At 45.5% G+C, this 21,570-nt stretch overlaps 1 protein-coding gene across 2 annotated transcripts in view; it reads right to left on the bottom strand.

Annotated features, from left to right (window-relative positions):
* The window catches only part of PRDX2 (peroxiredoxin 2), a 34,783-nt gene extending 16,045 nt beyond the window's left edge, over positions 1-18,738 (bottom strand). The window contains exons 1-3 of one of the 2 annotated variants that reach the window (XM_077470393.1): positions 18,618-18,738; positions 14,022-14,132; positions 9,868-10,021 (exon numbers count right to left, since the gene is read on the bottom strand). In XM_077470393.1, coding sequence (XP_077326519.1) covers positions 9,868-10,021; positions 14,022-14,124 — 257 coding nt within the window. In that variant the 5' untranslated portion in view covers positions 14,125-14,132; positions 18,618-18,738. The remainder of the gene's footprint in view (positions 1-9,867; positions 10,022-14,021; positions 14,133-18,617) is intronic. The other variant, XM_077470394.1, reaches the window with a different exon arrangement.
* Positions 18,739-21,570: the final 2,832 nt, after the last annotated feature.

The following is a 21,570-nucleotide window of genomic DNA, read 5'->3' as shown; positions in this document are numbered from 1 at the left end:
TGATTTTTCATTAAAAATAAATAAATAAATAAATAAAATAAAAAAGATACCAAAAGGGGGCAGAGTCCACCCATTCCCTCCTCGCCACGATCTCCACATGTCATTGAGCTGTATCGTCTGGGCAGCTGTTGTAACAATGTCCCGCTTCCTGTGACAGACAGCACACTGATCCAATGGCAGGACATTGAATCAGTGTGATGTGATCACAGAAGCGGGATATTGTGACTGCAGCCCAGCAAAGTCAAACCCTGCTCCATGAGATCACCACTCTGATATGGGCACAGGCAGGCTGCATTGATTTCTAGCATCATGTCTGCAGTATGACTCTCCTGTATCCTCTGCTAGAGGTGCATTGAATGGAAATTTTGCCAATACTATTAGCAACATGTTTAAAGATTGCAGACATGATACAAGAAATGGAGACTGCATTTTTCTTGACCTTTCTTGCACTAAAGGTGCCAATAATGACAAACAATATTCATATTAAAAAAGTTACAACTATAATAAGTACTTGTTGGTCTAGTGCATCCTTAATTTTTGGTATAGGCACCAAAATTTCCATTCGGTGCACCCCTAGTTAATACAAGTAGACTATCATTTGTCATCTAAAGTGCAATCTAAAGTGCAATCTAAAGTGCAATCTAAAGTGCAATCTAAAGTGCAATCTAAAGTGCAATCTAAAGTGCAATCTAAAGTGCAATCTAAAGTGCAATCTAAGCTATGCCCAGACTTCCTGTTCTAGGGTAGATACAGAATACCCCCTTGTGCATGAATGCCTTTACAGGTTACCAGTTTAGAGTTGCATAGGAGGTCCGGGGCTAGAATTATTTCTCGTTCTGACGTGACAATACCCCACATGTGGTGCGATCTGTTTACATAAGCGTGCAGGAGTAATGTGTTCACATGCGCAACCAGTGCTTTACATTTTAAGCAACTTTTTGGGAATGAACTCCCCTCGAGAGCATTGGCTGTGACAGCTCCCCTTGTTGAGATCTGTGGTCTATTAGGCTGCATTTCCACCTATGCATTTTTAGTGCTTTTTTGCACTACAATCCATTTAACATGGTTTCCTATGGAACACGTTCTCTAGTGCAAACCTTCAAAATGCACAAAAAAAATGCATATGTGTGAATCCAGCCTTAGACCCCCTTCCACCACCCACAGAAGCAAGTGGCCAGCCAGGATCACTTCTGACTGAAAGGGAATCACCAGCTGAAAAGATAAATACTGGGATGCCTGTAGGTGCAGGCATCATTCCGGTATAAACACTGCAAACAAAGGACGTCCTACAGGCAGAAGGTTGTTAAAGAGTCACATTCAATGCTCCCGCTTTTAAACCACACCTTAAACTTGTAGCAACGTTTAGTTTCCAACAATTCATCTTTATGCTTAGCAAGGTCCTGACTACCTGGGTGAACACGCCTGATGAAGGGGGGGGTCTCACATGGCTCCAAAAAGCTGCCTTCAGCTGTAATCGCTGATTAAAGTTTGGACCCATTTTTTGAGATCCTGGTGTGCTGGTGATATTTTCCTCTATACCTGGGTGAATAATTGTTTCAGAGCCTTACAGTCAAGCCATCTGCTCTGCTATAGATTACTCAAGACAGTTTTCAAAAACTGCCACCATCAAAGCAGATCTGTAGTCACCTGATAAGAGGTTTACAGTTACTGGAGAGGTGTGCACTGCACTGGCTGGGTGGAGAATAGCAGAAAGCTGCAGAGATAAAAGGACATCAGCCACAAGCCAACACCTCCACACCCTGCTGCATTCTGCTGAGTCTTAAGGTCTCATGTAATATTCATGGTCAATGAATAGATCACTGGAGCAAGGCGGAGAAGTACTTGCCAAAGAATGTGGAGGCTTCAGAGTGGTTCAATTTATCTCAAAACTTTAGTATTTTAAATTATATCTAAAGCCAAAAACAGTTTGATAGTGTAGGAATAGTTAAGTGGAATTCCAACACACCTTAAAACGTTTGCTGCACTCCAACACCTATGCTGAAAGATTGATATACTTGCCCATTTGCAGCCTGCTTGGGTAACATGACCCCGTGTCAGCCAGAACAGCTACAGGACAGAGCACTGTTAACAGATGGCCTATTGAAGCCTATGGGTGACATTACGCCAAGCTTTACTAACCATTGTTGGGAGTGCTCTCCTGCCACTGGTTGGGGAGATCATATAAATGGACCTAAAAACCTAGCGCGAGATATACAAACCGGTTGTGCTAATAAAATAGTGAATAATTTCATGTAATATGCATCAATGAAAGTTTAAAACAGTCCATAGACATTGTAAAAGTGGATCCTGAAAGACTTCAACCACCACAGTGATATCAGTGCCAAAAATAAGCAGGAATTCCATTGTTAAATCCTAAGACTTTTTTGTAGTTTCCTATTGAAGCAGACATCCCTTCACTTCCTGTAGCCAGAATTAAAGTAAATTTCCAAAGGGCAGTTTTTTGCTTAAAGGGTTGTAAACCCTCAGGGTTTTTCACCTTAATGCAGTCTATGCATTAGGGTGAAAACCTTGTGCTGCCGCACCACCCCAGAGCCCCAATTCTATTTACCTGAACCTAGTCTTTCAAGGGACAAGCACACCAGCTCCAGCCAGTGTCTGGTCCTCATTAGATAGATAGAAGCCCATTGGCTCCCACTGCTGTCAAATCCAGTGATGAAGGAGCCAGGGCCTGCTGTCAATTGACACAGCAGGACAGGGGAGCGCACCCACACAAGTGCCCCTAGGGAAAGCACTTAGTCAGGGCATGGAGGAGAGAAAAAAATAAAATAAAAAAAAGGCTTCTTTATTGGTTTTTGATAAAATCCAAAAATAGTTAGTTATATCCTTGTCAGCTAGCCATGCTGTATGCGGTCTGCTAACGCGTTTCACACCTCAAAGGCGCTTAATCATAGCTAAATAAAGAGCATATACCCAAATATTTACAGAACATGTAACTGATATGAAGGATCAACCGTCAAAGATGTTAGAATTACAAAGGTAAATGTCTCTAAAGAACTTCACCTGACAAGAATTATACACCTGAGCCCAAAGAGAAGAAATCAATTAAGCTCCATGTGTGGGTTCATAATGTCAGCGGAAGAACACCACATTTTTACATTTAAAATTACATTATGAACCCACACATGGAGCTTAATTGATTTCTTCCCTTTGGGGTCAGGTGAAGTTCTTTAGAGACATTTACCTTTGTAATTAATGCTAACATCTTTGACGGTTGATCCTTCATATCAGTTACATGTTCTGTAAATATTTGGGTATATGCTCTTTATTTAGCTATGATTAAGCGCCTTTGAGGTGTGAAACGCGTTCGTTAGCCATGCTGTGTTCTGACGATAGAACTATTTTTGGATTTTATCGAAAACCAATAAAGCAGCCTTTTTTGAATTGCGGCCAGCCAGACTTTCTACTCTATTATGAGCAGAGCCAGCACCTGCTAAGTCTAATTAGGGTGGACACCTTTGCTGTGGGACTGGAGACTAGAGCGGTATCTTTGCTCCTGGCTTCTCGTGGAAAATTTAAAGTGCACTGTGGAGGGACCCCAGAAGAGGACCCACTGAGCAAAGCTCTTGCAGAGGCAGCAAGTATGACAACTTTAAACTTTACAAGCCCTTAAACATGTGCTCCCAAACTAAAACGGTTCTGTGAACACACCCACAGCAGCTTTGCATATTAACAGGTGCATGTGGCAGGCCAGAGCATTAAAGGATAAGGCTCGGTTCACACAGGGGCAACTTGTCCAGGCGACTTCGCCGCCTGACAAGTCGCGCCCCGTTCTGTGCTACGTAACCGTTCTAATAGGAGCGACTCAAGTCGCTCCGACTTAGAAAACCGGAGTTAGACTTACCGGTAACTCTTTTTCTAAGAGTCTTCCAGGACAGCCTTTGAGATATAGGGCTCCTCCCTCCGGGACAGGAAACACGTCAAGCCAATTAAATAAAAGGTGTGGTCCTCCAGGCCCTCCTCAGTTTTACTCCAAGAACCGCCGGGAGGCTCTGAAAGACATAACACACTAACAATCATGTTAATACACATCCTCACCACTTAGTCCAATTTAAACAACTTTGGGTGGGAAGCCAGGCTGTCCTGGAAGACTCCTAGAAAAAGAGTTACCGGTAAGTCTAACTCCGGTTTTCTCATATCGTCTTCCAGGACAGCCTTTGAGATGATAAGCAAGGAGCTCACCTTGTCAGGGCGGGACCACTGCCTGGAGGACCTTACGTCCAAAAGTCTGCTCTTTATCAGACCATAAATCCAGACGGTAATGTCTTGCGAACGTTGAGTAGCTGGACCACGTTGCTGCTTTGCAGATCTCCTCCGGAGAGGCTCCAGCCCTCTCTGCCCATGATGCGGAAACCGCCCTTGTAGAGTGTGCCTTAACTAAGGGTGCCTGCTTCCCCTCTAACTCATAGGCTTTAACTATCGCCATTCGTATCCACCTGGCGATAGACGCTTTGGACGCCTTGCAGCCCTTGCGGGCGCCCGAAAAATTAACAAAAAGTGAGTCTGACTTCCTGAAGACCTTAGTGGCTTCTAAAAAAATCAATAGACTTCTCCTTACGTCTAACAAACTTAAAGATCTCGCCTCATCCTTGTCTGAGGTTGAGAAAAAAGTTGGCAAAATAATATCCTGTGTCCTATGAAAAGTGGACACCACTTTAGGAAGAAAACTAGGATCAGTCTTAAGTACTACCCTGTCCTCTAAGATTAACAGAAATGGCTCTCTGACCGAGAGCGCTTGTAGATCACTGACCCTTCTAGCTGACGTGATCGCTATCAAAAATACAGTCTTTAGTACAATCCACTTAAGTGAAGCCCCCTCTAATGGTTCAAATGGATCTTGGGTCAGAGCTCTAAGAACCAAGGCCAAATCCCAAGTAGGACAGGACTTCATTCTCACAGGCCTGGATCTAGATAGAGCCTTGAAGAAGTTCCTGACAAATGGATTCTGCTGAAGGGAGGACTGAAGGAAAACACTTAAGGCCGCCACCTGTACCTTTAGAGTGCTGATAGATAGGCCCAGTTCTACCCCTGCCTGTAGAAAATCTAGGACTGCCGGGACCCCGGGACTTGCAATCCCCTGTTCTCGCAACCAGGAATTAAACCTCTTTCCTACCTTGGCGTAAATTGCCCTAGTAACAGGTTTACGGCATTCTAACAAGGTCTTAATCACTCTCTCTGAGAAACCCTGTGACCTTAAGATTTGTTCCTCAGATACCAGGCCGCAAGCTTGAGCCTCTCTATCTGAGGGCACAGGATCGGCCCCTGGGAAAGTAAGTCCTCCCTGACTGGTAGAAACAGCGGAGGATGTACGGCCAATCTCTTTATGCTGGCAAACCAGGGTCTCCTTGGCCAAAAAGGAGCTACTAAAATGAGGTCCGTAGTTTCCGAACGGAACTTCTGCAGAACCTCCGCCACCATCCTTACGGGAGGAAAGGCGTAACACAGGCCAAACATCCATGGATTGGCAAGGGCGTCTATCCCCCTGGCCCGATCCTGTGGGTGAACCGAAAAAAATTGTGTCACCTTCCTGTTGCCTTCTGTTGCAAATAGGTCTATTTCTGGCCTTCCCCAGCATGACACGATCTCCTCGAACACTTCCTTGTTGAGGGCCCACTCGTCCTGACCTATCTTCTGGCGACTGAGAAAGTCGGCCAGGAAATTCTGGGTTCCCTTTAGGTGAATGGCTGATATTGAGGACAAATTCTTCTCTGCCCAGCAGAAGATTTTGTCCGCAATTACCTGCAGTGCAGGGCTTCTGGTTCCCCCTTGCTTGTTCAGGTAGGCTACTGCTGTCACATTGTCTGAGCGAACTTGCAGATCCCTGCCATGTAACCGGGACTGGAATGTTTCTATAGCTTTCCAGACTGCCAGAAGTTCCTTCTGGTTTGAGGAACGACCTGTCTCTAGGTTCGACCAGGAACCCTGGGCTAAGGTTCCCTCTAGGTGGGCACCCCAACCCAGCGCACTGGCATCGGTCGTGACCACCACCGTAGCTTGTGGGGACCAGGGAAGACCCCTGTCTAGGTTGACCTGGGCCCGCCACCACCAAAGAGACCTCCTGACTGCCGAGGATAGGGGCATAACCTGATCCAGGCTCTCCTGCCTGCCATCCCAATAACGGAGCATGAGTCTTTGTAAAGGACGCTGATGTCTTGCCCAGGCCACCGCTGGAAAGCATGATGTCATCAACCCTAGGACTCTCATCACCTCCCTGATCTGGGCTTCCCGACCAGATTGAAGCTGGGCTACCGCCTGCTCTAGCTTGCCGATCTTCTCCTCCGGAAGAAATACTCTCATTTCCACTGAAGAAATCCTGTATCCTAAATACAGGACCTCCTGTGAGGGGGTCAGCTGGGATTTTTCCTGGTTTATCAGCCACCCCAGTGAGCGCAGGAAAACCAAGGCCTCCTGTATGTCCCTCTGCAGCTGTTGGGCCGACTGGGCTATGAACAGTAGATCGTCCAGATATGGGATCACTGTTATAGCCTTGAGCCTTAATGGGGCCAGTGCCTCTGCCAGAACTTTTGTAAAGACTCTTGGTGAGGCTGAAAGCCCGAAGGGGAGAGCTCGAAACTGGAGGTGTAACACCCCCGTGTTCAACCTCACCGCCAACCTGAGAAATCTCTGAGATTCCGGATGAATCGGGATATGCAAATATGCATCCCTGAGATCCACTGTGGCCATGTGACAGCCCTGAAACAGGAATTTGGTTACCGAGAAGATTGACTCCATCCGGAACCGCTTGTATTTTATAAATCTGTTCAGGGGACGGAGATTCAGTATTAACCTGAACTTCCCCGAAGGTTTCTTTACCACGAATACGTGGGAGTAAACCCCCAAGCCTCGCTCCTCCTGAGGTACCTGCACCATTACTTCTTGGTCCACCAGATCCCCCAGAAGAAGAGCCAAAGCCTCTGCTTTCTCTTGGTCCCTTGGTAACCTTGTTACTTGAAAGTTCGGGAGGGGAACTGAACCAAACTCCAACCTGTAGCCGTTCCTTACAAGATCTCGAATGAACGGACTTTCGGTTGAAGCTTCCCACTGTGGGAGGAACTTCCCCAGTCTTCCTCCCACCGGGACGCAGGAGTCACTGGGTTTTAGGGGAGGGTTGAGGAGGATTGAATAAGATACCTCCTCTGCCTCTTCCCTTGTGACCCGTCCAATGCTTTTTGGGGCGAACCTCCCTTTCCTGCAGGTTTTGCTGCCTGGGGCTTCGAAAAAGGCGTTTCCCTTCAGGTCTCTTTTTCCTTTCTGGGAAAGCTTTCTTCCTATCCTGCGTGCGCTCTAACGCCTCTTGCAGGCCGGGCCCAAACAAATGGTCCCCTGAAAAGGGTAATCCACACAACTTTAGTTTTGAAGCTGTGTCTCCTGACCAGGTCTTAAGCCAAACGGCCCTTCTGGCAGCGTTCACTAGTGCTGCTGATCTAGCAGCCAGTTTGACTGATTCTGCAGAGGCATCCGCTAAAAAGCCCACCGCTTTAAACAGTAGCGGAAAGGACTTCAACAGCTGTTGCCTAGAAGTACCTGCAGAAATATGTGATTGTAACTGTGTAAGCCAACACTCCAAGTTTCTGGCCACACAGGTAGCTGCTAGGGCCGGTTTAAGCCCAATGGAAGAGGCATCCCAGGCTCTCTTGAGCAGCAGATCTCCCCTCTTATCCATAGGGTCCCTGAGTGAACCCATATCATCAAAGGCCAAATCTGTCTTCTTAGAGACCTTAGCCAAGGGAGCGTCTAATTTGGGAACCTTGTTCCAGGGATGCACCGCATCCGATTCAAAAGGGAACCTCCTTCTAAGGCTACCTGAAAAAAATGGCCTTTTTTCCGGTTGTTCCCACTCCAGCAGAATCGCCTCCACTAGCGACTTATGGACGGGGAATACCCTGTCTTTCATTACACTCGACCCTTGATACATCATGTCGTGTTTTGAAAGCTGGACCTGTTCTTCTCTGATCTCTAAGGTGTCATATATAGCCTTGAGGAGGTCACCCACATCATCCAAAGACAGCTTGTATCTGGCTGATCTAATGGCCTCTTCCTCCCCCTCAGATTCTGAAGTAGACTCTGTCCTAGAGGAGGCTAATGACCTGGATAACCTCTCCCTATCCACCTCCTCCTCCTGACTTGGTTCGGATAAGGAAGGCATACTCACGGCTCTGGGTAAAGAGACAGAAGGACCCTGCATCCTATCCATCATGTTTTTAAAAGATTGGAAGGTGGATGCAATCTCATCCTTTACGGATGTTAAAACATTGTGACAAGCTGCCACCGAGTCCTCTTTTACCAGGCTACTGACACAATCTGGGCAAAGCGGCTTCTCCCAACCGGTGCCTAACTTAGCCCCACACACGGCACATTTCCTTCTGGGTAAAGGTATCTGGGCTCTGTCCTGTTTAACCTAAAAACAAAGAAAAACAGGGTCCCATTAAAATACCACCCCTGACCACACCACTGTGCTTCTAGGGTCTGTTTAGGAAGTGCCCCCCTTCACCAGCAGGTTCTCCACCCCGGGAAGGTGCTACGGGTCAGAGTGACCCCCCACCCCCCAGTGTAAGTCCTGGTCTGCCCTCACCAAGCTTACCTGAGAGGTACTGGAGCCTGTTGAACCGGAGTCCACCTGCACAACCGCACTCTCCATGGTTCCTGTGTATCACTCAGTCTCTCTGAGCCTTCACACTGCTCCAGGCAACCCTGTAGTCACACCGCCGCGCCCAAAGGACTGGAACGGGTCCTGCGGCGCCCCCTGATGACGCGAATCCGGCGGAAGTGCGTCTCTCCCACTTCCGTACGCCAGAGCGCAAAAACTCCGCCCCGACGCCGTGCGTTCTTACGAACGTACCGCTCACAGTACCCGAACGCCGGTCGGTAGAGCGAACGTCTCCCGCCGCCTCCGACCGACAGGTACGAGCGGTTAGCGCTCCGAGGGGGAGATTGCCGCGTATCGGGGTCCCGTTCTCTCCGAACGTTTAAATGGCAGCGGGGACTGAAAGCTACCCTCTCCTCCCTTCGTTCGGACCGAGGGGTGCTAAGGGCCAGGTCCATCAAGGCGCTCTCCCCAGGTAAAACCCCTGAGAAGGAGCTCCCCTTACCAGTTCCAAGACGTGCTCCTTCCCGTCCGGCAGGAAACACAAAAACTGAGGAGGGCCTGGAGGACCACACCTTTTATTTAATTGGCTTGACGTGTTTCCTGTCCCGGAGGGAGGAGCCCTATATCTCAAAGGCTGTCCTGGAAGACGATATGAGAAAAGAGGTTCCTGTACTAGTTTTGCGGCGACTTGCGGCGCTGCAAGTCGTGCCGCCTACTGTGTGAACATGTGCTGCAGACCACTGGCCAAACCCCCCCCCCCGCATCAGTACAGAGAGAAGTTTGCTGTACCAGCTGCCACCATTTTGAAAACAGCATTGCTGCGAGTCTGAATCAACTACTAGCCCCATCATCCTTAGTGGCTGTCAGCTTGTAGTTCTTAATGAACTACCATGGCACTGTGGTGGTTCAAAGGAGTTTCCTTTCAGGGAGAAGAAAAGGATGTACAGGCAAGCAAATACTCTGACAGTGTGCAGGAGACCAAGGCATGAATGATCTGCTGATCCCTGGTGCAATGCTTTCCAGGCTGCTGCAACAAAATCAATTTTTTTTTGCAGGTAAAGTGTTCATTGTTTGGATGAACTTATCCTTTAATACACTATCAAGTATTTCAACATTTCCCATTAACCTTACAAATACTTAGACAATCCCAAAAGAAAAAGCAACTAGTGGCACAAGCAGGCAAAGCATAAAAATGAGTGGCCCATTAGATGATCCCTGCAGGTAGACATTAGAATGTGATAAGACATTTCTTCTATGCTCACCATGCAAGGTGGCTGAAGTGGGAGTCTACAGAAGCCCCGATCAGCTCGCAGCCAAGCTTGCGGAATTCCTCGGCATGTTCACTGAAGGCGATGATCTCCGTGGGACAGACAAAGGTGAAGTCCAGGGGATAGAAGAACAGCACAACATATTTACCTGCCAAAGAGAATTTACATTAGCTTGTCACAATCCATAGGAGTCATTTAGAGGCCGACCGATATTTGCCATTTTTTAATTAATCGGCATCGGCCGATTTAGAACTACAGCACAACTTGCAAATGACTTCTGTAATTCAGTCAGTGTAAGTTGCCTGAGTCTTCATAAAAACGACTTTGCTCCTCTGGGCAGTCTGCCAAGAAAAGAGCAAAAAGATACAATGTTTACACTTGAATGAATGAACTCATCTGTGTGTAGAAGTTCTCAGTTTAACCATTTAAAGACTTCAATCTTTTCTGACACTTGTTGCTTACACGTAAAAGTCCTGTATTTTCTGCCAGAGATACAGAGGTTGTTGCAATATTTTGTCACACAGCATTAGCGCAGAGGTCTTTCAAATGCAATTTTTTGGGGAAAAAAAAAAAAAAAAAAAAAAAAAAAAAAAAAAACAGTAGTTAGCCCATTTTTTTTTTCGTCCAAAAGTTTTGACTACCTGTTTTTATTTTATAGGCTGCTTTCACAATGGAGCGGGCAGGCGTTGATGGTAAAATGCAGCTAGTTTTAGCAGTGCTTTAGCATCATTTTAGCAGTGCTATTCGACTGCTAGTGGGGCGCATATAACCCAGCTAGAGGCCGAGGAAGAGGTTAAATGCACCCGTGAACCACCGCTGCCAAATCACATGCGCTTTGGCAGTGGTGCCCATTAATATTAATGGGCAGGAGTGGTGGAGGAGCGGTATACACCACTCCAAATGTGCTGCTTGCAGGACTTTTTTTTAACATCCTGCCAGCGCATCACCTCAGCATGAAAGCACTGTCTTTCACACAGACTGCAGAGGAGCTGTTTTGCAGGCACTTTACAGGCGCTATTTTTAGCGTAAAAGCGCCTACAAAAAAAAAAAAATGAAAAAAAAAGCCCCAGTGGGAAAGGTGTCTGTTAGGTTTTATGAGATGAAGGGGGATAAAAAAAAAAAAAAATATATATATATATATATATATATATATATATATATATATATATATATATATATATATATATATATATATATATATATATATATATATATATATATATATATATAAAATTGGCCTAACATATTGGCCCAAAAAGATCGGCATCATGTATCGGCCATCGGCCGCCATGATTTCTAAATATCGGCATCGGCCAGAGAAAAACCCATATCGGTCGACCTCTAGTCTCATTCCACATGAGCTGTATGCTGAATAGTAACGACTGGGAAGCATTGTCATTAAAAACCTGCTAATGGATTAAAGCAGGGGTCTCAAACTGGTGGCCCTCCAGCTGTTCCAAAACTACAAGTCCCATGAGACCCTGCAAAGCTGACAGTTACAAGCATGACTCCCACAGGCAGAGGCATGACAGGACTTGTAGTTTTTAACAGCTAGAGGGCCACCAGTTTGAGACCCCTGTAAAAGGCTCAGATGTGAAAGGGGGGAACATCTAGCCCAGAGATCAGGTCTGCTTTTAAATTAACCCTTTCCCACACAGATTGTGTGTATTCAAAAATACACAACTACCTAAAACTACCAGGGGCCCGGAAACAAAAGTATTAATCTAAAACACTACATACATAAAGACTGGCTCCATAGAGAAAAGTAAAAGTTTAAGCTTTGTTATGATCACATGCCCAGAGGTTGTTTCCAGAGGGAATAGCCAAAGCATTGTTTTTCAGTCCATGCCATTTTCCCCACAAGCGGGTTCTCATTGTAATAGGAGAGGACAAATGCAGACAGCTGCCATGGGAGGGGACTGCATGCCGAGAATGTAAATAATTATGATAATGACGCAAGTGGTGTTCTGTAGTCCCACTGGGGGAGAACTGGAAAGGCAGACTTGAAATTTCTACACAGAGGCAGTGTTGTCAGCTCCCTATATAAACTTAGAAGCCCCTTGGATTGCTGACACTTACAGCATTTAAGTGTTAGTGATGTCTTGAACTGTCCCCCTGCAAGTAAGTGGCATAATGCGCTAGGTTGCACCACATACTAGCACATTATGACATACTTACCCATAAAGAGTATCCCTACACAGAGGCAACCCTGTCACTGCCAACAGCTTCAATCTTCACCTGGTCTTTAGCCATTTAAATGGCCAAGCTGCAATGACCTCACTCCCACCCCATAGCTCTGGATTGAGGGCCAAGTGTGTGCTCACTTCAGAGCCTGGCTGAAGAAATTGTAAACTTCCTAAATGGTTTGCATTTAGGAGAAATAAAGTAAGCTTTATTATAAGCCAATCTGTAGGTACAAGATGTTTACTACCACTTTAAAGTATAAATGCAATTTTTCTTTTGATAGATGCCTATAAAACCTGACAGGTGTTCTAATCCCTCTATTCTGTGTCCCCACTGGGGAGATTTGCTCTCCATTTGTTATGTTTACTATCATAGGGGAAAGGAGAAAAAAAAAAAAATTATATATAATAATTTTTCTACATTTTGGGTTCTCCCCAGAACAGAGGGGACATTTTCCAATGGGGATGCCTGTTCTGGAGACTGGTATTCCCTCACTTTGCAGGAATTTCCTCGGTTTTGGTTATGGGTCAAAAGCGAAGGCAGATCTCCCCAATGGACATAGATGGCAAGAAAAGCTTGACAGGTATTCCAATACCAAACAAAATGAAATGTTTTGCCTTTACCAATTGTCAACCATATACAGTACATAAATGGCAGCTCTTCAGTGCAAAATTGTGTGCAGATGCTTTGACCTTGCACTTGGGTTGTACATGCACGCTGCCAGTAACCCGCAGCCTTGGATGTCCACTGGGACCCACCAATTGTTTGAGAGGGAAACTAGTCTGCCTATGTAGATCAGGCAGATTGCCGTTTTGTCAGTAGGGAAGGCATGATCAGGTGTTCCTGCTCAGCAGGGACACAGATTTCTGCCTTCCCACAGTAAAAGTACCTCCCAGTTAGCAAGCATTCCTAGGAACCCTTTGGCCCCTTTCACACGAACGATCCGTTAAGGTCCGCCTGCTGTTTTTTCAGGCGGACCTGAACGGATCCTCCGTAGAGGTCTATAGAGCATCGGATGTCAGTGGTGACAAGTCCACTGACATCCGCCCCACTCCAAAAAAGTGTGACGGAGGAAAAAGCCATTTTTCCCATCCGTCACCCGATCTCCCATAGGGGAGAGCAGCGCTGTGACAGGTCCGTCCCTGCGCAGTGTGTAGAGACGGACCTGTCATCTTCCTGCTCAGCAGAGATCGCTCCGGCAATCCCAGCTGAGCAAGCAGATATCCATGGGGCGGATCAGCACTGATCCGCCCCGTGTGAAAGGACCCTTAGAGCGCTCCTGATCTTAACCCCTTCCCCACCAGTGTCAGTACAGGGAGTGTAATGTAACCCATTTGAAATAAAGCAAAAGGTAAATCCTCCTATTGTTTTCAGCCAAGGGAACGATCTTAGCCTCCGTTTCAGCTTCAACTGCCATGGTGCTGCAAATGTGATCAGTTATGACACCAGCCATCGCATGGTTTGACTGTTGCATTGGTTGTGCTTGCAACCCAACTGTTAGGCCCCTTTCACACTGGGGCAATGCTGGCGTCATTTTAGCAGCGGTCTGCGGCCGCTAGCAGGGCAGTTTTAACCCCCGCAAGCGGCCTCAAAAGGGTTAAAACCAACTGTAAAGCACCGCTTTGCCAGCGGTATAGCCGCGGTGCCCCATTGATTTCAATGGGTAGGAGCGGTGAATACACCACTCCAAAGATGCGCCTAGCAGAACTTCTCAACGTCCTGCTAGAGCACCGCTCTAGTGTGAAAGCCCTCCAGCTTTCACACTGGAGTGAAAGGGGGCGGTTTTTTCAGGCGCTACACAGGCGCCAATTTTTTAGCGCTGTAGCGCCTGAAAACCGCCCCAGTGTGAAAGGGGCCTTACATAGGCAACTAAAAAAAAAAAAAAAATAAAAAAAAAAAATTAAATTGATGTTTTAGTTCCGTTTTAAGCATAGGAAACTCATCTTTAAGACGTTACCACTCACCTCTGTAGTCTGACAGTTTAACTTGTTTAAATTCTCCATTCACTACTGCAGTTGCCTCAAAATCTGGGGCTGGCTTCCCGATGTGAGCGTTTCCTGCAGACATGATTTCACCTAGGAGACACCACAATTATGTTAAACCACCACTTTAATCACCACCCAGGATTAGCAGTTTAAATGTAAAAAATTTGTGCCTAAAGGAGTGGCATGCTTTTGGAGCCCATTTCGACGGCTGATAAGGGCCATGTCACCAAGAATTCATGTATTGCTGCGGCCAGTAGCAAAGGAGCCTGTACCACAGTTGCATGCAACTGCATAGTCGCACAGGGCCACTCCACTACCCACAAGTGCACGCAATTACTTGGATGTGCTGGTACATGTAGGCCTATCATAAATTTGCTGCAAAAAATAAAAAAAATAAAGTGTATCAGCAGCACACAGCCCTTAATATTGCCCAAAAATGGATTGAAAGTCACCTAGTTCAGTAGGGACTAGGGCTGAGACTACTAATCGATTGTTTTAGACCTGGTTCACACCAATGTGTTTTTGGTGCAGAAACACACTACAGTTCATTTACATTGTTTCCTAGGGACACGTTCACATCTATGCTTTTTTCTGCTGCTGCGTATTTGGAAAGGGTCAGGGACTTTTTTTTGGTTCCATATACTTCAATGGAGAAGCTGCAGAAAGGCAAGTAATGTGTTTTTGCATCAACTCATGTTTTTCAATCTGCCCAATAAATTGGAAAAAATAAAAAAACAAAAAAACAAGTCGCCACAAAATCACATGTGCAAAAATCAAAAAGCACAGCAAAAAGCATTGCAGAAACAGATCAAAAGTAAAATGCATAGGTGTATACCGAGCCTCATGCTGGCCACACGGATCAATTTTCAGATGAGAATATTCAGACAAACTTTGTACATTTGCTGAAAGACCGTTTGAAATTCTCACTTAACATGTTTTTAAAATGAACGTCATTTCTGAAAGAAAACCACACGCACTGTCTGAAAATTACTTTGACCAAGAGGTTTTCGGTTATATCTAAATGTTCCCATCACTGTGGTTGAAAATGAATGTCTATTTGACCCCACTATTACAAAAGCGAACAAACATTCTTAAAATGACTTTTGAAGGAAGACATTGTTTTAATACAAAACTTTGATCCGAGTCCGATGATATTTACCAGATTCACCCTTTAATAGTATATTCAGTACATCTCCTCCCAACAGGATCGCCTCTAATAGTATATACAGTACACCTCTCTTTTAATAGTACACACACACACACACACACACACACACACACACACACTATCTCTCTTCTGTCTGTTATTCTCAGAATTCTCAGAGTGGATTAGAGATTTTGCTCCCCATTAAAGTGGTTGTAAACCCTTACAAACCACTTTGACCTACAGGTAAACCTAGATTAAGGCTTACCTGTAGGTCCAAGAAATATCTCCTAAACCTACACGGTTTAGGAGATTTGCCCGAAAACAGGCACTGCTGTCTATGGAGCATGTGCCAAAGACTGCGGCGCGCAGGCGCACTGAGCGCGGCATTCTCAACAACGGAGCTGCCGCGCGTGTCAGCTCCTGTGCGCATGCGTGGGAGTGACGTAATGGCAGCGTCGCCGAATGACAGCGGCGGAGCTGCGAGACCCCACCAAGAAGATGGATGCGGCGGACTACAGGGGACAGCGGTGACTTCGCTGGCTCCTGTGTCAGGTAAGTGACACATAATGGACTACTATGCGATGCATAGTAGTCCATTATGCTTTACCTTTGCAGGGAATCAAAGAGGAAGTAAACCCATCAGGGTTTACTTCCTCTTTAATAGAGGTGGTTATTTATATTTACCCCTGCATAGAGACATTTAAGAATAATTTTTTTTTTTAAACTTTACATTTTAACAGAATTACACACTACACTTAGTAGTTTACTTAGTAGTTTAGTTTAATTACACACTACACTTACACACTACACTACATTGGTTATTAAGCAATTAAATAATCAGCCAACTAATTGATTATGAAAATCATTTGCAGCCCTACTGCCTGATAGAAGTCAGAATGGGAATGTTAAAACAGTGTATTCTGACAGTGGAGAGCCCCCCCCCCCCCGTCAGACTAAAATGTCCCATCAGGGGTTATGCCACCATAAGCCTAGCTTGTGCAGATGAGGAAAATATAAAAATGATATAAAATAAAGAGACGCAGTGTGTTTTTACCCAATTTTGTAAATATTGTAGATTTTTTTTTTTAGCTAACTCAAGCCGTCAGGAAAAAAAAAAAAAAAAAAAATTATATATATATATATCCCTCCCTCCCTCCCTCCCCGGACACATGCCTCACGTACTCCCTATAGACAGCAAACTAAAGTCAAGTAACCGAGGTGCAGATACAGATGTCCCTGCAGAGCTCTGTGCACACAGCCCTTCCGCTGGGTTTGTGGAAACAAAGACAGTCCAGGAAAAGTCCTTCCTGCTGATCAGCCGCATAGGAAGCCACACTTGGGACATATTGATATATCACCTATATACTGACATGCATTTTGATCATCTAAAGATTCAAGCAGGAGCCAAAGGGAGCAATCCGCATCCTGCACAGTGTAAAAAAAAAAATGCAGCATGCTGCATTTCTGTCTGGGCTTCAAATAGGGTTGCCACCTCATCCCTTTAAACCCGACCACACATGAATTACAGGTTCTGTGGCTGAGTAAGGTGGTAATTAAACTCACTTAGTGCCTTATCTGCATTATATTGGCCTCAATTCCAATGTGTTCGGGTTTAAAGGGATGAGGTGGCAACCCTAACTTCAGAGTGATTCTGCAGAATTTACAGACATGTACTGTGGAGCTTCATTCTGCCAGCAAAAAAAGGGCACAACTTTGTATTGATAGAGAAGAGGGATAAGAAACCCGGCAGGTTTGTTATAGCCGTCTGTGGCCCCATTAGAGGTTTTAATCCTGTCCTTTCCGCAGTGTCACCAGGATTGAAAGGGAAGGAAACTAAACTGTTTGCGGTGCATCCAGAAAAGGAATTCTGGGGAATGGGGACATTAGAGCATGCAAAAATTTAAGGGCGATATCCTTCAAATGGAAAAAGATACTCACTTCCTGTTGAGTTTACAAATAGGAAGTGAAGGGAAATCTCCTTCAAGTTTGATTTTAACCCTTCCTTTAATCTATCCAAAGTAAGTTTTGCCTTTCAATATATGCAATACAGCCCAGCACTGGAAGCCATGACCAAGTTTCTTAGTTTCTCCCAATCAGACCCTTTCTAAAAGGAGACAAATCCAGGGGAATCGGGAATCGGGAATCGGGAATCCACCCCCCCCCCCCCCCCCAACAGTCATACACCACACATTACAGGAACTACAATTATACATTGCTTATGGTGATATCTATATTAATAGAACCATTGTATATTGCCAGATCTACAATTTTGAGGGATCCTTAGCTATATGTTATTATACATGATTTATATAGCGCCAACAGTTTACACAGCGCTTTACGATGTATGGGGGGGGGGGGGGGGCAGGCAACAATTACATTACAGTTCAATACAAAAAGGTAATGGCTGCAGAGAATGATTTGATGGGGTGGCTCGGGGACAGTTAGGTGGGTGTGGGATAGGCTTCCCTGAGTAAGGAAGTTTTTCAGGGCACTGGCTGATTGGATATACTGGGGCAGAGAGTTCCAGAAGATGGGAGAGGCTCTGACGAAGTCCTGAAGGAAAGCATGGGAGGAGGCAACGAGAGCAGGGGGTCCTGGAAGGACCTCCTGTTGAGGTATGTTGAGAGATTTACATATTGAGGGATCCCAAGAAATATATACCGAGATATCTACATGTGGAGGGATCCCTGGAACTATGTATTGCAAGAATTTTGAGAGGTCCCCAAACTATATTGAGGGAACTATATGTGAGAATCCTAGGATACATATATCACAAGGGATACATATTAAGGGAACTATATTAATGAGTTATTCTATATGCAGAGGGATCCCTGGAACTCTAAAGTTATATATATTTAGGGGGGGATCCCTAAAACTATATGGAGGGCTCTACATATTGGGGGGGGGTCTCATTAAATACACACACACACACACAGTGAGGGATCCCTATGATTCTATGGTGAGGGAAATAAGGATATATAGATAGATCCCATACAATGCAAGAACTATAGAGAGCATTACATATTAGGGAGCCTTAGAATTAGTAATATACCAATCTATAGTAAGAAATTAGAAATCCATGTATTTAAGGCCAAATATATATCACAGAATAGCCCAGATATAGTAAATTATGTTTACAGAAATAAAGATACAAAAGGATTAGAGGTCATTCAATACTAGAGATCAGGAAGTATCTATTGATATTTAGCAGTATACATTAGGGAGGATACAATGGATTCCTCGTGATGGGGATGACGATGGATGAATGAGCAGAGTGCTGCATTGCCCCCTTATTGTAATGGATGGATCTCCTCCTGGTGTCGCAGTACACAGAGCACGATCACATTCTCCTCACACAATACTCTCTATCATCACATCTCCCCCGACAGCCAATACAATGCAGCCCATTGCTCTGTATTCACACTCACCTCTTCAGTACAGCACGCAGTGTAAGGCTCCCCCCTACTGACCTATCCTTTTATAGTCATAGACTGTACCACTGTGCGGAGGGAGAAGCCCAACCAGCTCATCACAGCTCCTTGTACTAGAAAAGCAGAGGGGCGAACCATAACGATTTATTGATGATGATAGGGGCAGGTCAGATTGTCCCCAACCTGGTGCAGTAATTATGAAGGGGGTAAACGAAGACCACGTGTCCCCTTTCTTTGGGGACACATGGTCTCGCCAGCACCTGCCGCCTTTCGCGCCCCCTGAGAGGACTTTGTAGAATCCGTCCAGGGCTGAAGGAGTTGGGGGCGGGGTCAGGTGGTGTCGGCCAGTCATGTGACGGCTATAAACTGGCTGTACAATTGTACATGCAGCCTGACACATACATTTAGAGCTGGAATGTCATACATGCAATGTTTATGTAAGGGAGGCACGTCCTTTATTTTTGGTCTTTTTTTTATTTTTTTGTCTTTTTTTTTTTGTTGTATTGAAGTACATGTATAGGAAAGTAAAAGAAAATCCCACATATTGGGCTGGTCCCAGAACAGGAATAGAGGGGAAATATTCAGATGAGGACACTAGTTTTGGTGACCTGGAGGACTGCCTTAACCGGTTCAGCCCGGAAGAATTTACCCCCCTTCCTTACCAGAGCACTTTTTGCGATTCAGCACTGTGTTGATTTAACTGACAATTGTGCGGTCGTGCGACGTTGTACCCGAACAAAATTTATGTTGTTTTTTCCCCACAAATAGTTTTCTTTTGGTATTTGATCACCTCTGTGGTTTTTATTTTTTGCGCTATAAACAAAAAAAGAGCGCCAATTTTGAAAAAAAAAAACATTATTTTTTACTTTTTGCTATAATAAATATCCCCAAAAAATGTACAAAAAAAAAAAAACTATTATTTTCCTCAGTTTAAGGTGATATGTCTTCTACATATTCTTAGTAAAAAAAATCACAATAAGCATTTATTGATTGGTTTGCGCAAAAGTTATAGCGTCTACAAAATAGGGGTTGGTTTTATGGCATTTTTATTAATCTTTTTTTTTTTTACTAGTAATGGCAGAGATCTGCAATTTTTATCGTGACTGCGACATTATGGCGGACACATAGGACCATTGTCATTTTTACAGCAATCAGTGTTATAAAATTGCACTGATTACTGTAAAAATTACACTGGCAGTGAAGGGGTTAACCACTAGCTGGCTAGGAAGGGGTTAAGTTTGTCCTAGGGAGTGATTCTAACTATTAGGGGGCGTGGCTACGAGTGACACGTCACTAATCATCGCCCCCGATCACAGGAAGCAGAGATCATTGACACTATCACTAGGCAGAAGGGGGAGATGCTTGTTTACATTAGCATTTACCCGTTATTCCTCTCTGTGACACGATCGTGGGTATCTCCGCGGACATCGAGTTCGCAGGACTCGCGATCCTACTCACGGAGCTCTGCGGCACACGCGGTGACCACACGGCAGCAAATTCAAAGGGGGACGTACAGGTATGCCCATTTGCCGAGCCGTGCCATTCTGCAGACGTAAATGTACATGCAGCGGTCAGCAAGTGGTTAATACATGCCAATATTCTGTTGGCTTTGTTAACAGAAGCTTGGCGTTGCATGGCATTGCTGGGCCCATCATCTACTAGGACCCCCAGGTCCTTTTCCATCCTAGATTTCCCCAGAGGTTCTCCCCCCAGTGTATAGATTGCATTCATATTTTTGCCACCCAAATGCATTATTTTACATATTTCCACATCGAAACTCATTTGCCATGTAGTTGCCTCTCCCTTAATTTGTTCAGATCTTCTTGCAAGGTTTCCACATCCTACGGAGAAGTTATTACCCTGCTTAGCTTAGTATTGTCTGCACATACAGAGATTGAACAGTTTACCCCATCCTCCAGGTCGTTTATGAATAAATTAAATAGGATTGATCCCAGTGCAGAACCCTGGGGGACCCCACTACCCACCCCTGACCATTCCCGAGTACTCCCCATTTATCACTACCCTCTGAACTCGCCCTTGTAGCCAGGTTTCAATCCATGTACTCCCCCTATGGTCCATGCTGACAGACCTTACTTTGTACAGTAAACGTTTATGGGGAACTGTGTCAAATGCTTTTGCAAAATCCAGATACATCACATCTACGGGCCTTCCTTTATATGGATGGCAGCTCAAAAAACTCCTGTGTTGTGGCACTTCTGAATAGCTTTTCGGAAGCACCGCTCGCTCATTGCAATGGGCAGAGGCAGTGTAGGAGTGCTGTATACAGTGCTCCTACACCGCCCCAAAGATGCTGCTTGCAGGACTTTTCCGAATGTCCGGTGTCTTGTCAATTAGGGTCCTCCATCAGATGCTGTCCTCTGCGTACTGCGCATGCGCAGTACACAGGAGCACAGATTCCGAAAATTGCCGAGGACGAACGGCGCCTGCGCCGTGAGTCCAGGTTCTATCCCCACTATCCAAGTGGACATAGAGTTAGAATAAAAAAGAGCCGAGCGCAGCGAGGCCGAGCCCGAAGCGTGGCGAGCGAAGCTCGCCCGCGAGGGGCCCTTTAAATTTCTAAACCCTATGTCCGCTTGGATAGTGGGGCTACCTCCTCCACTCACGGCGCAGGCGCCGTTCAGCTTCGCTGAAGCATGCGCAGTACGGAACGGACACATATCGATGGCCGGACTCTATACGGCAGAACACCGGCAAGTGCACCATCCAGGTGTGAAAGCACCCATTGCAGACTACCTGCAAAAACTCTTTTCAGGGAGGTGACACTTCACGCCGGTGCTGACCCCCCCCCCCCCCATGAAATGATGAAATGTAGCCTTACCAGAACCAATTAAATGCAATGATTAAAAAGCCAATTAAATGCAGCCCATCAGTGTCCATCCGTGCCACCTCATCGGTGTCTACCAGTGCAGCCCATCAGTGTCAGTCAGTG

This window comes from Lithobates pipiens, unplaced genomic scaffold (genome assembly GCF_037356315.1).
Source record: "Lithobates pipiens isolate NorthernLeopardFrog02 unplaced genomic scaffold, aLitPip1_a1.2 Scaffold_8, whole genome shotgun sequence".
Taxonomy (NCBI): Eukaryota; Metazoa; Chordata; class Amphibia; order Anura; family Ranidae; genus Lithobates; species Lithobates pipiens.
This window is presented reverse-complemented; position numbering and strand designations above follow the sequence as displayed.